General features: G+C 46.0%; 1 protein-coding gene across 1 annotated transcript in view; it reads right to left on the reverse strand.

The window, feature by feature from the left end:
* Nucleotides 1-17,770, reverse strand: part of LOC135821225 (uncharacterized) — a 99,582-nt gene that overhangs the window by 8,540 nt on the left and 73,272 nt on the right. Inside the window, exons 21-26 of the mRNA XM_065334289.1 lie at nt 16,108-16,242; nt 12,765-13,043; nt 9,040-9,174; nt 7,999-8,283; nt 3,016-3,150; nt 2,501-2,638 (exon numbers count right to left, since the gene is read on the reverse strand). Of these exons, the coding sequence (XP_065190361.1) occupies nt 2,501-2,638; nt 3,016-3,150; nt 7,999-8,283; nt 9,040-9,174; nt 12,765-13,043; nt 16,108-16,242 (1,107 nt within the window). The remainder of the gene's footprint in view (nt 1-2,500; nt 2,639-3,015; nt 3,151-7,998; nt 8,284-9,039; nt 9,175-12,764; nt 13,044-16,107; nt 16,243-17,770) is intronic.

Below are 17,770 nucleotides of genomic sequence, written 5' to 3' on the forward strand. Positions count from 1 at the left end.
TTAGCACAACGCAATACAGTACTGTTGGGGGACAAAGAACTTGTGCTGGTGTTGTGTGTGTGTGTGTATGTGTATGTGTATGTGTGTGTGTGTGTGCGTGCGTGCGTGCGTGCGTGTGTGTGTGTGTACCTGTGTGTTTCTGGGGTGTGTGTGTCCCATATGGTGCAGTGGTATGTGCAGCGATTTCCAATCGATAGGTTGCGGGTTCGATTCCCGACGATTATGGTCACACACGTCTTTCTTCTCTTTCTCAGACTCTTCCTGACTTTTCTTTCATTCTCCTGGGTGGTTGCCAACAGCCAGTGCATGCCGGAGTATGTGGTGTGATGGTGTGTGCGGGGAAAAAGTTAAAAGACAAAAAAAAGGGATTCACTGGCCAGAAAAAGTCACTTCAAATAGCTGTATGGTGTAGACCAGGCTGAATAGCGAGTGTCAATTCTTCAGCCTTGCAAGCTGTTGAATGGTGCAATCCCAGCACAAGTTGCTATGGCTTCTGCCATAGCATTGCTATCATCGACTCCGGCGATGGGCGTCAAAAGGTCAAAGGTATGTGTGTGTATGTGTGTGTGTGTGTGTGTGTGTGTGTGTGTGTTTGTGTATGTGTGTGTGTGTGTGTGTTTGTGTGTGTGTGTGTGTGTCTGTAGGGGGGGGGGGGGGTCAGCCTCGTAGCCCAGATCTTCATGATTGTATAGCAGTCGCAGTGATTGTATAGCAGTCGCAGTGATTGTATAGCAGTCGCAGTGATTGTATAGCAGTCGCAGTGATTGTATAGCAGTCGCAGTGATTGTATAGCAGTCGCAGTGATTGTATAGCAGTCGCAGTGATTGTATAGCAGTCGCAGTGATTGTATAGCAGTCGCAGTGATTGTATAGCAGTCGCAGTGATTGTATAGCAGTCGCAGTGATTGTATAGCAGTCACAGTGATTGTATAGCAGTCGCAGTGATTGTATAGCAGTCGCAGTGATTGTATAGCAGTCGCAGTGATTGTATAGCAGTCTATGCGCAGTAGAGTCACCCTGCACTATATGGCTACTGTAAAACATGTAATTTCGGGTGTAATAAAATTTCGGTGCCAGGGCCCTGACAGGTTTCAAGCATTACGTAGAATAAGGTGACCAGCATTCCCTTCAATTTCAGTGCATATACGAGTGGCTTTTAGGTGTAGTCTAATTTACCTTATTCCCGTAGCTATGCAGAAGACGTTACTTTAGTAACGTCTGGCGCTAGCCAGGGTCCACACAGCTTTAATTTGGTATTTGTTTGTTTGTTTGTGTGTTTGTGTCACGCCTGGAGCTATCCCGTATCTGTCCCGTATCTGTGACTACAAAGGCTCTTCAGGATTGTACATAACAGCTGGTCACAAAGAAACAAATTCGCTTAGGAGATAAGGGATGGAGCCAGCATGATCATAGCATGTAATGCATATGCAGAAGTAATAATAATTATGTTAATCTTAAAAACAATAGTGCGGTCGACCTGCGCAGAGGAAAGGCATCATGGACATGATCTACGTGTATAACTGAGCGAAACGTTTTTGCTATACTATAGACATGGTTAGCATTTTACCGTTCACGCTATTTCGATCGTCGGCGTGTAGATGGCGAGTCTACTGTTTTTTGGTTTTTTCGAGAAACGGTTAGCAGTTCAGCTTCTGAGTCCTGACTCCTGACGCAACGATAGACGTGTGAGGTAACCCTAGTTAGAATCTTACCGTTTCGTTCTCCCGCTAAAAAGAGCTTTCTATCGTCGAAACGGTACCAAACCGACGGTATTTTGGGTTTGGGGTACGAGTACCGTTGGATCTAGCGCGTGAACTGTAAAATGCCATGTCTACACACACAAAAAACGGTGCAGGCCTACCGCCGAATATAGCGTGAACGGTAAAATGCTAAAGGCCAATCAACGAAAACAATTTCCATCAGTTCTAATAACATGTAAGATGATCTAGGCAAAAAAGCATAGCGTAGGGCCCTGAGCTTCCAAGCTCTCTCGTTTCGCCGATCAGCAGTCGCACTCGATTATAAGTCGCACCCCCATTTTCAGGTTTGAGCGATATTGATTTGATATATTCACTTCAGTAGTAAGTCATGCTCGATTGTAAGTCGCACCCCCTTTGTTGGGAATGAAGTTTAGTGTAAAAAGGTGAGACGTATAATCTGGGAAATACAGTATGTGCCTGGTTTCTCTAACGAAATCACCGAAACTGAAGTTACACCGAAAATAACATGTTCTACAGTACGCTGTGCTTGTCGAGATCCTAGCCAGTCCGTTCTTCGCTGCTTCGCTCTTCGACACCCGAGAGCACTGCACTCGAGTACAGCTAGGCAGTCAGAAGCCGCAGCAACAACAAGCGAATCACGTTCCAACTGCATAACCCGCAGCCCCGGTCACAGCATCTCACCTTCTCACAAACTGATCTCCTATTGGCGATGGTGCCATCGTGAGAACAAAGAAACTTTAAAAACATGATTATTTGAAAAAAACGTGACAGCCGACTTACTGCGGGTGCACACCCCGACCAAGCCCGTTCCGTGGCACACTGGTTGAGGATGGGTGTACTCATACCCGGCCACACACGTGACACGCCAGTCAGCGGATATGTTGGCAATGCGATCATCACCACCGCTGCGATTGCAGACTAAATATTGGAAACGACAAAAAAGAGAACAAACTTCAAAACTGCTTCCGCCGGAAAACTCGGTCTCGAACCGTGAATTATTTTCTGAATGAGCACAGGGAAAAGGTGACCAAGCATGCACCCGGGACAAAGCACAAAGAGCCTTAGTTCTCCAACTTGTTCAAACGCCGCGTGGCCTGCGTTCTATTAAATTTGTTTTCTGGAGGCAGGCAGATGGAATTCCCTTCCAGCTGACTGTCGACGGGCCCAGTCTCTTGCTCTGTTCATAAACATGGTTAAACTTCACCTAGTGTTCCCACCAAAATGGCCGTAACCTGTTGGGACTCCCCTGGTGAAATAATAAAAACTACAACTGCTAGACGATAACAGTGACTTACTGCGAGTACACGGTTGAACCTGGCTTGTTCCCTGACACACTGGCTGAGGATGATTGTACTCAAACCCAGCTTCACATTGGACAGTTCCGTCAGCGGATACGCGGATAATGTGATCACCGGCTTTGCGTGTGCAGTCTGAATAGGGGAAGCGATGAGATGGAGAACAGAGAATTAAAAAAAGTCTTTTAAAAAGGATTGGGAAAACTTCAAATTTCAAAGGATCAGTCGGGCAAGTGAACGCCCTAGAAAGCAAAATCCCGGGTTCGAGTCCTGGTGGATCTTGTATTTGTTTCCCTTTTCAGGCAGTTCACTTCCCCGACTCATCACTGTAAGGCACTGTTGTTTTTAGCTGTTCTTCTTTGAGCTGTTTCATCACCTCTTTGCCATACATTGTTCCATAATTCCTACCAGTACATAATGCCGTCAATTCATTCATTCTCTCCTGGGTATCGTTCCTCTTCCACGAAGCCTTTTAGAGATCCTACTCTGGTTCTGCCCGTACTAGTAGTAGTAGAATCCTAAAGGACGTTTTGGCTCTTCGTTGAGCTCATTTAGTTATTACACATAGACACTCAGTGTCTTGCCACTCAGAAACAATTCTCGTCATACTTCAGTAAGAATCATTATCATCAGTATCAGAGGTACTCGAACTCGTGGTTGTCCTCCAAGTAGTAATGATGAGGAAGCGTCTACATCACGACGGCTGGGGTAGATATTCCCACCAGCCGTACGCGACGCGGAAAATGCTAGTGTCAGGATAAGGACATCGTGGAGGCGAATAGAGACATACCGTAGAAGTCTCCGGTAAACGAAAGCAATACGACAGGAAAAGAAGAAGACTGTATAACCATAAACGGGACAAGTCATGGCAGTAAGTATAGAACTAGACTGAAACGAATGGGAACAGGGTTGACTTGACATAGAACGTACATGTAACAATACATCGTAATGTTGTCCGACGGTAACACACAGTAGCAATAAATACTACATGTAGAAATGCATCGAAAGTGCAGCTGTCCAATCAGAGACAATGTACAAGGTGAAGACGCATGCAATATCTAACAAAGCCCAAGATAATGAATATTGAGTGAGTAGAACTGAAGTTATGATCTGTGCGAGATTTACGAGTGTCAGTTGTCATGTTGTCAAGGAGGGAGTGTGCGAGATTTACGAGTGTGATTGGACAGGAGGCTGCGCTCTTGAACATTATTCTTTAGAACTGTCGCATATTGTCACACGTTGCACGTTAATACTATTAGTGTATTGTATTTTCGAATTATGTGCAGAACTGTAACATGCTGCAGGTGCAGTATTGTCAGAAGGACATGCTAATCTTGGTGTAGTGTGTATTACTGCTATGCATTTCACGAGTGTGATATTTTTTGTTACTTCGAAGTATGTGTGTTAGAATTCGTTGGTGTTTTACAATTACATCATGAGTGCATTATTCCCGTAGCTATGCAGAAGACGTTACTTCAGTAACGTCTGGCGCTAGCCAGAGTCCACACAGCTTTAATTTTGGTATTTGTTTGTTTGTGTGTTTGTGTCATGCCTGGAGCTATCCCGTATCTGTCCTGTATCTGTCCCGTATCTGTCTGTTCTCGTAGCTATGCAGAAGACGTTACTTCAGTAACGTCTGGCGTTAGCCAGGGTCCACACAGCTTTAATTCCCGAAGATATGCAGAAGACATCACTTCAGTAACGCCTGGCGCTAGTCAGGGTCCACACAGCTTTAATTTGGTATTTGTTTGTTTGTGTGTTTGTGTCACGTCTGGCGCTATCACGTATCTGTTCCGTACCGTACCGTACCATCAAACACAGCTGGCCACAAACAGCTGGCCACAATATTTGCTGGCTCCCGTATCTGTCCCGTACCGTACCGTACCATCAAAGACAGCTGGCCACAAACAGCTGGCCACGATATTCAAATAGGGCTTTCAAATGCAAGATCATAACGTGAAGCAACTAGGAAGAATTAGTACGTATGCGAAGTGTATGGGGGATGCACGCAGGGCGATAGTGCAGGTTCGAATCCCAGGTTATGTCTGGGGAAAAAAGGAGAAATGATAATGATCGGTCAGTGTCGTGCAATGTTATCGCATGAGCTGATTGTTTAGTAACTGGTGGTGTTAGTGGACAGTATAGCGTAACCTGTTTGTTTCTTTTATTTGAATTCGTTTAGAGCACAGGCAATCATTCAGTCTGCCTTCTCACCAGAGGAAAAACCTCCGGTTCCTGCTGAGAACGAATATAATCTTATGAGAGAAAATATAAAAAATATTACAAAGAATCATAACATGATAATGCCAAAGCACAAAGTATGTATATAATTCAAATGGGTGTGTGTATGTGTAAGCATGCAGTGCAGAACACACAGAGAAAACATGCAGTAATGTGTAGGCAAGAAAGGAGCGCGATTAACACTGGTTACAAGTTACAATTAATTCTGTTCAGAGCCAGTTTAAAGGCAAAAGCCGCACTGTGGAGGCGAATATCACTGGGGAGGGCATTCCAAAGAGTGCTTCCCACAAATGTGACGACCGGAAGGTCCAGGAAGGAAAGGCACTTGCAGGGATGCTTGGCCTGTATTAGCCGGCAACTGAAAGTAGGTGCAGAAAAGAGGACTTGCAAGATCATGTGGGCAACGGAACACAAAAAACAAAACCTTGTAGTGAAAAATGTGAGTTAGGGATCCAATGGATAAGCTCACGGGGAGGGGGGGCTGTGGATCTTGTAGTTCCTTGGTCTTTCTCTTTTGTATAGAAATGATAAATTTACTATTCTTTTTTTGCCTAGGTCACCAAAGCAAAAAAGCATAGCATAGGGTCCTGAGCTTCCAAGCTCTCTCGTTTGCTACATCTACGAGTAGTACGATGTGTTTACGTCAAGACACATTTTACGATACAGTAATTGCTATGCGTGCTCGTACATAGTGCCATGACATGTTCACGAGCGGAACATCTTGTGGTTTGTGCATTACAGTTAAACCTGTCAAGGCGACCACTCGGATAAGGCGACCACCTGTCCTAAAAGACCACTGGAGCCAGGACCAAGGGATGCTATTTCCAGTCAATTGACCCTGGATAAGGAGACCACCTGGCAACAGAGACCATATTTTTGAAGGTCCCCTGAGCATTCCTCTTAGAGGCCTATTATATGTGCAACTCCAGCCCGGGCTGGAGCGAGCGGGCCAGCCCGCCAAGGGCATTTACATGTGCAAGGCCGGGCTGGTCGCCAGCCCGCAGTGAGTTTATATGCGCTGAGCACACGCCAGCTCGTTGTGAGTATGCAGCAAACACACTACGATTGTAGTGTGCTGCCCCGGGCTGAAACGCAGGGCTGCAAGCCATCCTCAGGTTATAAACCTGAAAACCTTTTTCTCACACAATGTATACTTCTGCTGATTTCTTTTCGCACTGTGGCGCATGTTTGGTGTGTTGTATCACCTCGTTTCTTTTTCCTGTTTTTCACATTTTTAGCTGTCCATATCAAAGTGTTTTGCAAGTAGTTCCCCTTCCATTTTAATGTAAATCATGCATGTCGACAAATAAACAGTGCTCACTGCACGTCCTTATTGTTGCTGTACAAAAAGCTTCATAGAGTTTCAAGACAATATCGGGAATCCTCTTTACAACTTCGATCAAAAGGTAAAAGTACCTATTTTGTAGTATGCACGCAGTGTCGACACCATAATAATACAACTCTGGCTCGGGCTGGTCTGTTTATATGTGCTTTTTCTGGCCCGCCTAGCCGGGATCCCGGGTGCCTCGGGCGGGATCCCGGGTGCATCGGGGCGGGATCCCGCCTCGCCGGGCCAGCCCGCTTGCCATGTAAACACACCACAGGTTTTGTGTGGATTTGTGTACAACCCCGAGATCTCGTTGCAGGCGGGCTGGCCCTTCTGTCGACCAGCCCGGGCTGGAGCTGCACATATAATCACCCCCTTACCCCTTAGACAGGTTTCACTGTATAAAAGTAGAATTGTTGACAAACTAAGCAGTGACAATGTACTTACTCGATTCATTGTATTATCGCTTTCCGCGGCAACTGCGATTTATTCTATGTTGTAGAACTTACTCTCGCTGACAGGGTGTTCTGTCACCCTGTCGCTTGGCACAAGCACCCCCTGACAGACAACGCTTCGCCTCCGTAATCTATTATTCCTCATCCGTTCACTTCAGCAGATTATGTCAGTTTCTGTTTGTTCTGCATTCAAATATTCTGGCTTTTCTTTCGTTGCACCTGCACTCCACGCTGCACGCGGACTTTGGCAGTCGCCATATTTAGTATCTCTATGGCTACGATGATTCATGCATTTTCTGTGCCCTGCATTTTCTCTCTGTGCCATGTACGTTGTGTGCATGCATGCGGCGCAAGCCAAATGCACGCACGCGGGCATGTTTTGCTGAGGACAGCGATTTGGCGATCGTTGTTCTGGGTTGTTTCTTGTTGATTTGAGAGTATGATTGAAACCAATAAGCGAATACAGTCTTCTAGAGTTGTCTCCACGAAATGACAGGAAATCGCACTGCAACAAGGGTGTTAGCGAATTCTGGGCTGTGGTGCAAAATTGGCGCAAATGCCAGTAACGTAACTGGATTTCATTGAACAGGACGGTATATTTGATGATGTCAAACGCGTAGCCGTGCTGCGACCCACACTTAATTGGGAACTCGTGGCCTGGCATGAGGAAAACACGAGGGAAACATGGATGCAGTGAATGGGATTCTCGGTCTTTGACCACATGCTGGTGAGCTGATCTACTCACCTCCCACCGCATTAGGAGCTGCATCTGCGCCTTGATCCTTGAAGGGTGGTGGTGTTCCTACGGATGCGGAAAACTCGGCCTCTATATAGAGAAACCGACTCTCACGCGAGCCATGATTTTTTTACGTGTAGCCCCGCGCAAGTCATGCTTGCAAACAGCCAGAGTATTATGTTAGAACACATTACATTGGCTTATCAAGCTGCAGGAAGACTTACTGAATTCGCACACGGCGTAGCGCTTCACAGCCGTGTCGTTGACGCTGATCACAAGTTCCCGGGTGTCGGACAGATAACCGCTGACCGCGCTGCCACCCACCCAGGCTAGGATGTCCTGGCTTACTATGCCCGCTGTGCATCCGCTGGCAAACGCCTTCTGGCTGAGAATGCTGGTGGCTGCGTTGGTACACAGAGCCACGCTCTTCGGATGGCTGTAGATCTTGTGATCACGTGTTCGCCTGAGCACCACACCTGTCTTAGCGCAGTAGTGGTACTTGACGAATTCTGCAAGGAGAAAAGCACGAATATAGTCACGTGAAAAACACCCATCATACTACATACTAGCAAGAAGTAGAGGAAGAAAAGGTTTGTTGTAACTTTCATGCACCAGCCCATCATCAGACAACAATGAGATAAACTAGTCTAGATGCTGGTTACCCACAAAGTAAACGTGTGAATCACAGCACTGCACTACATCATAGCGTGATTGATACAGCACTGCACTACATCATAACGCGATTGATACAGCACTGCATTACATCATAGCGTGATTGATACGGCACTGCACTACATCATAGCGTGATTGATACAGCACTGCACTGCATCATAGCGTGATTGATACAGCACTGCATCACATCATAGCGTGATTGATACAGCACTGCATTACATCATAGCGTGATTGATACAGCACTGCACTACATCATAGCGTGATTGATACAGCACTGCACTGCATCGTAGCGTGATTGATACAGCACTGCATTACATCGTAGCGTGATTGATACAGCACTGCACTATATGTACATCATAGCGTGATCAATACAGCCCTGCATTACATCATAGCGTGATTGATACAGCACTGCATTACATCATAGCGTGATCGATACAGCCCTGCATTACATCATAGCGTGATTGATACAGCACTGCATTACATCAAAGCGTGATTGATACAGCACTGTACTACATCATAGCGTGATTGACACAGCACTGCATTACATCACAGCGTGATTACTACAGCACTGCACTACGCTCTACCAAACTTACCAAAGGTACATGCTTGAACCCCTGTAGTTCCCTGGCAGACTGGCTGAGGATGATTGTACACAGACCCTGGTTCACATGTGACATGTCCATCATCTGATATGCTGGTTATGTGATCACCGGCTTTGCGCTTGCAGTCTAAACACAAGAAACAACAAGAGAAAAACGAAAGTGAAGATCATGTAATAGTACTAGTATTTTGCCTCCCTCCACCTAACGATGTTAATTAATGTAGTCAGTTTACAAATGTTCTTGTGAACACACACACACACACACACACACACACACACACACACACACACACACACACACACACACACACACACACACACACACACACACACACACACACACACACACACACACACACACACACACACACACACACACACACACACACACACACATACACACACACACACACACACACACACACACACACACACACAAACACACACACACACACACACATGCTCACTGCCAAAAACTAGTCACTTGGGTTTCCCCGGGAGAGGGGAGAGAGCCTGAAAGGAATCTTGGAAAGATGACTCGATTGGCTATTGAACTACCCGACCGCTGACACCAACTGAAATCCTCAAGTTATGAGTGGAATTGGAAATGATCCCACGTATGGGCTCCCCACACCTCAGTAAGTGGTCGAGGAGAAGGTGCAGGAAAGGAATTGACTGCATCAAGGTATCCGTCCCGGGATCCAACTGCATTCATATCTGCCCCAGTGAAGGTAATACTTGCTACTAGAGCGGGTGACTAAATCAGAGTGGATCTGATATACCGTACTTTCAGGAGTATAAGCCGCACTCCCCATTTTTTTGCGAGGAAATACAGACATCTTCCCTAGTAGTATTTAGCACCGGTTAATTTGATCATCGGAGTAAAAGCCGAAAGCCCATTTTTTTGGATGATATTTGAGTGTTCAACGTGTGGCTCCGGGAAAATAAGGTAAGCTTCACTAGCACCATTGATTACACAAGAGTTACTCTAGCCAGAAGCAGTCCATGGCTAACAGGTATGTAAACTTCAAATAGAAAGTATATGAACCCTGAAACCAACAAAGGTGGTAGGTACAACAATACACCTTCAAGCAGCCGAGCCCGTTGGCAACAGGCCCGACAAGATCTGGCGTACTTGGTCCGCGTCAGCGATATTGTCGCTTATCTTTCAGCTTTGTTTATATGTCGCCAATGCTTACTTGGTAGCCCATTTCATCCCAATTTTGGTTAGCAAGTTTGTTTACTAGTACAGTAGGTATCGGTTATAGCGTGGGTGTTTGAAAAACGACTTTCTATTCTTATTTCCGATATTTCTTACACACGATAAATCAAGTGTGGCATACCATATGCATGTGCGCAGGGGCAGGAAGATCATCGTTCAATGCAACGCAGTACTTCTGTCCATGTGGGTGGTCATAGTCCCATAAGCTTACATGTGGCTATGCAAAATGAGTTACATGGCCACAACAGTTGAATCTGCAGCACTACGACCCAACGAGAGTCACATCAGAACGGAATTGGACAGATGTTATTACTACAGGCGATACACTTTGTACTAATCTGGCATGTTTCGCTACACAAAGTCCATTCTTAGGACCGATATATTCTACTATGGGATAAAATTGCTTGTAAGAATAAATGTGCACTTGAAATCCATGTTATGATTATGAAAACATGAGGGTTCATTCTTGTAGGCAGTATATTCTTTTACACGACCACGCTATAACCGATACGCACTGTACCTGAAAGGTCTAGCTAGAGTTCGAGTGGATTTCGAGAGCGACGGGTGGGTGATTCTGATTGATAGAGCGCCGCATCAAAATGGATTATCTTTTTACGCTGTGCAGGCAAGAGCAGCGCAAGCCACAAGAAAGTAATCGGTTACTCGGAATCAGCTCCATTTTGCGGAACGGCCGAGATCGCTCAAGTCTGGGATCGCTCGTCAAGCTGAGATTGCAGCTCGCTTACCTCCAGCTCAACGCTCGGAGTATCCAGCACATCGTGGAGATTTGCAAGTACTGTACGCGTCGTCGTCGTCGTTCAAAATAAAATCTTTCAAAGAACGGCATCTGATTCGAACCACACAGGCTGCCCATGCGAAGTCCTATAGAAAAGGCGACCGTCACGATCGACTTCTCTTTAGAAAATAGCCAGGCAGCAGAGAGGAAGAGAGATGAGCTTGCAAAAGCAAGAGAGTCGATCCCGAGCGAACATATTTGTCACCAGCGCCGAGAGCAGCGACAAGGAGGACCATAAAAAGTAGGAACCCTTCCTTGGACAATAAATTCCTCACAGCTACTTGTCATTCTATACCTTACCGTCCATCGTACCAAGTGCTATCACTTCAAGTGCACGCGTTCATGTCCAAAGGCTAAGTTCGAAGTGTCGAAAGATAAGCGACAATATTGCTGACGCGGACCAAGTAAGTGTACCTACCAACCTAACTAGCTGGCACACACACACACACACACTAGCGTACACTGACGATAGCTTGCGATGATTTGGACCATCTGTGGCTGCTTGGGCCACGCATCAAACAATTAGTTCAAAGTGCACGAGTTTACTCTGCTGAAGTAATTTAGTTCGAGACTTGGATAGGCTTTGAGTTTTTTTTTTTGTGCCGACAGCTGAGAATATGATGAACTGTCGAAAAGCCTATCGACATTGATTTGGCCAAGGGACAGCCAAGTTACGCCAGGTGGCGCTTTGAAAATCATGGACAGTACAGTGGTATGTATACCTGTGAACAATGGGCCTGAGCGGTAGATGTGCAAAGTGGAAATAAGCCCGGGAGCAATAAACAAACAAACCATCAAACATGTCCAACTACAAACAAATAATTACAGCAGTGTCTTGTATTAAAGCCTGTCTCACGTAGAAGCCTGGTTTTAGTGTTGACACACATAGAAATACCCGTATTTATAGAAGCCTCTCTCATTATAGAAGTCTGAAAACGTCCCAACCCAAAACTCATATACATGTAAGCAAGAGTCCATAAACAAGAGTATGCAACTGTGATCTCTTTTCTATAGGCCAGATGCACGGCATGCTGCCTTCATTACATCATTCAGCTGCAGTCCGCGAACTACGGAAAATCAAACACCGCGCTTTCCCTCTGGTTTGAAATGAATTTCGTACGGAACTGGAGTTCACGCGCCAAAATTTAGAGATCGCGTAGGTACTGGAATGAATCGAGCAAAAAACGGATGGGCTCGTACGAGAAATTGTGGGTTTGAGTGCATGCTTTTAGAGCGTGATGGAGGCAAGTTACGTAATGAAGGCAGCGCGCCACGCACTGGCCCACAACCACAGTTGCATACCCTTGTTTATGCACTCTTGATGTAAGGGGCCATTCGTAAATATAGATATTTATTCAGAAACGAAAACTAGTCGTTTAGGGGGAGAGGGTTGAGCGCCTGTTCGTTTCTCCAAAAATATCGATGTACATTTTGCATGCGTGAGAATGTCCACAAAAAAAGACCAAAAATATCGACACTATGTACCATTTGTATGTGTTCGCTTCTCAGGGAGGGGGAGGGGGGCTGAAGAGAAAACGACGTTTCTAAATAAATATCGGTATTTACGGAAGGCCCCTAAGCCGCGGCTTTTCTACCCTGCTTTACGGTATATGGAGGGGAATTGTATGCAGAGTGAGGAATGCACCTCGCACAGCATTCCACCAGTACTGTTGCAAGCTATAGTATTATGCGGACTTACTGAATTCGCAAACGATGTAGCGTTCACTTGAACCGTCATGATCTTCCCCTAGTGTGTCAGGAAACAAACCATTACTAGCGGCTTGACTGCCCACCCAGGCTCTGATGTCGAAGCTGACTACATTCGACACGCAGCCATTATCAAATGCACTCCGGCTAAGAATGACGCTGTTTGATGCAGCACAGCGATCTAAACTGGTGTTGTGGTCTTTAATCCAGTAGTCCGGTGTTCTTCGGAAGACAGCGTCGGCCTTGGCGCAGTACTGGTAGCCCGTCCAACCTAAAACGACAAAACCAGGCCCATTCGTTGAGCAAATAGAAAAGGAAACAAGCGTTTCGGAGACTGCAGTTTTAATATAGCAACAAGGACGACTAGTTTTGCTGTAAGCATTTCCTACATGTCGACATGCATGAGTTTAATGTGAAACGGTGATTGCAAGGCACACAACGAAAAGTAGAGAGAGAGAATGAATTATAAAATGATATTGAACTCGGATGCGGAGCCAATGAAATTATGGATAAAAAAGATGAACGTGTCCAAGAACATTGGTCAGCGATTCCTGCAATTCGTCAGCAAGCACTTCCACAAAGGTTGCAAATTATACAAGATATTTCACCGGAACACGCTAAAGTTCAGTTACAGTTGCATGCCAAATGTCGCCACCATCATCAAGCAACACAACAATAGTATCCTCCGCAGCGACCACCAGAATAAGACCAAGGATGTGAGAACCTGCAACTGCCGTGTCAAAAATGATTGCCCCTTGGAAGGAAACTGTCTAGCATCGAGCATTGTGTACAGGGCACATGTAACCGGCAGCGACATGAAGGAGTAGACTGGATTAACGGAAGGGACATTCAAGACACGATTCAATGGTCATCAACATACTATTCGCCACAAGAAGCACGAGACCTCAACGAGACTGTCCAGACACATCTGGAGACTGAAGGATGAAAACAAACCTTACGGTATCAGGTGGTACGTTGTGAGGAGAGCCGCACCATACTCTAACATCTCGAAGCGCTGCAACCTGTGTCTGGCCGAGAAGCTGGATATTGCCTGGGCCGACAAGACCCGCTCCCTCAACAAGAGGTCAGAGCTTGTGTCCAAGTGTCGTCATGAAAACAAGTTCTACCTCTGTAACTTTGCGCGCATGGTCAAGTGAATCTAGCTGGTAGTCCCGCTGCCAAGTGTGTGTGTGTGTGTGTGTGTGTGTGTGTGTGTGTGTGTGTGTGTGTGTGTGTGTGTGTGTGTGTGTGTGTGTGTGTGAGTGTGTGTGAGTGTGCGCGTGCATGTGTGTGTGTGTGTGTGTGTGGGTGTGTGTTTGTGTGCATTCGCGAGAAAGAGAGTGCGTGTGGGTGATTGGATAAGTGCGGGTGCAAGTATGTGTGCGGTAGGTGTGAGAATGAAAGGATGAGTATTGTGGCCATATGTGTGTGTGTGTGTGTGTGTGTGTGTGTGTGTGTGTGTGTGTGTGTGTGTGTGTGTGTGTGTGTGTGTGTGAGAGAGAGAGAGACAGAATGTTTGTGTGAGATTTGGAGAATGTGTGTGTGTGTATGTAAGATTTAGAGAATGTGTGTGTGAGATTTGGAGAATGTGCGTGTGTGTGTGTGTGTGAGATATAGAGAATGAATGTGTGTGCATGTGTGTGCATGTGTGAGATATAGAGAATGAATGTGTGTGTGTGTGTGTGTGCGTGTGTGTGTGTGAGAGAGAGATTTAGAGGATGTGTGTGCGGACGTGCGTGTGAGTGTATGTGTATGTGAGAAAAGGGAGAGAGTGTGGGTGTATGTTTGTGTAGTGGTGTGGGCATGTGTGGATTTTGCATTTGTCCCCATCTCTATTCTATATCATTCATGCCGGAACTACTGCTGCATAGCCCCAAGTCTGAAGACTTGGCAACTTCACGCCTGCACCTGACTCTAGCGCTATGATACGCGTCGCCTATGACACCCCTAGGAATTTCCCACCTTGCTCCCCCTTATGTTCTGGCTGCCCATTTTGGATCCATCAGTTGCCTAATGATCGTAGAAATACATGAAACTCGGAGTTGTGACAAAGCTTCCAAACTCTCTCTTGTGTAAAAAAGATGAACAAAATTTTACGAGTTATTACTAACTGTTCAAGAACGTGACCAGATCTTACACGGTCAGCGAGGGCGACTGCGTTCGTTGTCAAAACCAGCACCATTTGCCCTTTTCCGTATTCATTCATAAAATGATGTACATGCATTTTAGATAGAAATAACTCTGCCGTCATCACCATGTGTCAGCGAAGTCAAGTTTTATAGGAATCAATTCAGAAAGTCTGTTTTCTACTCAGAGAGCCGGGAAGGTTTGAATGAGTTCAAAACTACCAGTCATTCTGTGTTTGTGATAGCCTCCTTCACATGGATACTACTACTACTGCTACCGCTACCGCTACCGCTACCGCTACCGCTACCGCTACCACTACCACTACCACTACCACTGCCACTGCCACTACTACTACTACTACAGGTCCTCCCTCGTTATAACGAGTCCGGTTAGTACATAAACCCCGTTAGTAAATAGAAATCTGAAATCCCCTGGCGAAACGTGGTCTATACAACTGTTTACAGGTCCGGTTATACCATAATCCGTTAGTACATAAATCCGTTATAACGACCCTTTGCCCAGGTCCCTGGAGTGCCAAACCCTCAGTATAAGATAATATTGACCATGCAGGACCAAGGCCAAAACACGTAGGATAAAGCCGAAAGAGGAAACGTACTATGTCTATGTATTCGTGAATATGGACGATCCTTTGGATCCAAGGAAGAGTTATGTTGGAGATTTTCAATTATCTTATAACGAGTTGAAGCATCGATAATTTATGTTGTATCGAGGGTAGCCCCGGTAAGTACGAAGTAGTGCCTAGTTTACCTTTAGCTGCAAGTCCTGCTACAAGATAAGTCTCGTTATAAGATAACTTTTTCGATGGCCCAGAGATTATCTACTAACGAGGGAGGACCTGTACTACTACCACTAGTACTTGAGCAGTATTGTAAGAGGGGAATTCCCTAAGAAAGATATGTAAAGAAACGCCTGTTGGTGCCCTGGAAGGACTTTCGACAGCTCATTCCACCCGGTAGGATCTCACTGAACTGAAAAGCTGGAATTTTTTTTATTGAAAAACCACAAACCTTCAGATATGTGAATGTGCACATGATATACAGTGTACATACGTATGTATCGAGAAGGCAGCACAGAAACGGCAGTGATGGTGAGGCCTGGGCAGCTCGTCCGACCGTGGGTCTCGGAGTCAACACTGGGCAGACGCACCGGGAGGGATTGTTGGCAGTTGATCAGGATACCAAACTTACCAAAGGCACATGCTTGAACCTGGCTGGTTCCCTGGCACACTGGCTGAGGATGATTGTACATATATCCCGTTTCACAGATGACATATCCGCGATCTGATATGCTGAGAATGTGGTCGTCAGCTTTGCGCTGGCATGCTGGAAAAAGAAAGCGCGAGGAGATAGAGAGAATGGACACTGAAGATAATCCACCTCCCATCACGCTACGAAGTGAGACAGATGTACACATGCACAGATATTTCCTCCGTACACAAAAACTTCGTGACTTTTTTTGAAGGCCACGCACAGCTCTGGAACTGTTCAGTTTCAGTTAGAACAACACCCGTGTCATTGTCTAACCTATTGACAAGCTATATACAAAGAAAGATTGAGTCTATTCCGAGTCTTCGTTGCACCACGACTGAAATGTTTTCATTTTGCTGTGCGAGCGGAACAGCGTTGTGTTCTCACCGGCACAAGCCCGCGCGCAGTCGTGCTGTGAGTACAGAGCATGGCCAGCTTCAGGGCAGCGAGTGCCGCGTGACTCCGTGTTCCCGCCGCGAGCTCCACTGCGTCACTGTGCCAGTTTCAAGCAGGTTAATGTTGCTGTTATTTTTCTTACTTGACTCGCGAGTTCCTGGCGGCAACGTCCTCACACGCATAGCGTCCGTGGAGAATCTGTTCGGGATCAACCAACAGCCTTTGGTTCGGTTCGTTGAGCTGGTTCTCGCTCAAAAAGCACCGTTGAAAAATATCCACGGAGTGTTATTTTGTATACGGAGGAAGTAAAACAATGTACTTTGCTGTGGAAAAAAAACATGTTTCAGAAATGGTCTCAAGGGAGAGCCAATTGTGACTCCGTTCACTCGTCGGTACCTTACGCCATGAAATGAGAGCCCAACAGTGGATTTTACCCTGTTGCCAAGAGGAGGAAAAGGATCCTCGGATATGGACCAAGCAGGGCAATATGCAGTACATGTTGTTTGTTTGAATTCTTTATTCTCACGATGGCACCATCGCCAATAAGAGATAAATTTATGAGAAGGTGAGATTGTGGGTTAAACAGTTGGAAAGTGATTTACATCACTTTGAACTTTACAAGTATGGGAGAGGGTGAGCGCTGCAGGAGCAGATTGAGTTAATCAGCAGTGAGCAGATTTCTTGTTTGAAAGCAGGTCGGGAGGAGACGTCACGAATGCTAGCAGGGAGGGCACTGTAGTATTCTAGGGACTTGTACAGTGGGGAGTCTTTACAGCGATCGGTTCTGGAGGGTGGGAGCTGCCAAGTGCGTGCGTGTCGAAGGCTGTACTGGGCCGTAACTTGAGCAGGGGTGTTGAGCATGCGTATGTGTTGTGGGGCATATTGGTATTTTATGGAGTGAGCAAGAAGGGTGAGCTTCACTTTGCGGCGAGAGAACATTGTCGGCCATTTGAGCCGATGGAGCAGTGTTGAATTATTCAGAGGAGTGTAGAGGGGGAGACGGAGGCAGATTCTGGCCGCCTTGCGCTGGATTCGCTCAAGACGGTCAAGGGCTGCGCTTGAGAGCGGGGTGACAGCAATGCTGGCATATTCAATTATAGGCAGGATATATGTTTTGTAAATGAGAGAGAGTGATTTAGTGTGTAGAGTTGATTTGAGCCTAAAGAGAATATTGAAAGATTTTACGGCTTTCTTCAGCACAAAGTCA

This window comes from Sycon ciliatum, chromosome 7 (assembly GCF_964019385.1).
Source record: "Sycon ciliatum chromosome 7, ocSycCili1.1, whole genome shotgun sequence".
NCBI classification, from domain to species: Eukaryota; Metazoa; Porifera; class Calcarea; order Leucosolenida; family Sycettidae; genus Sycon; species Sycon ciliatum.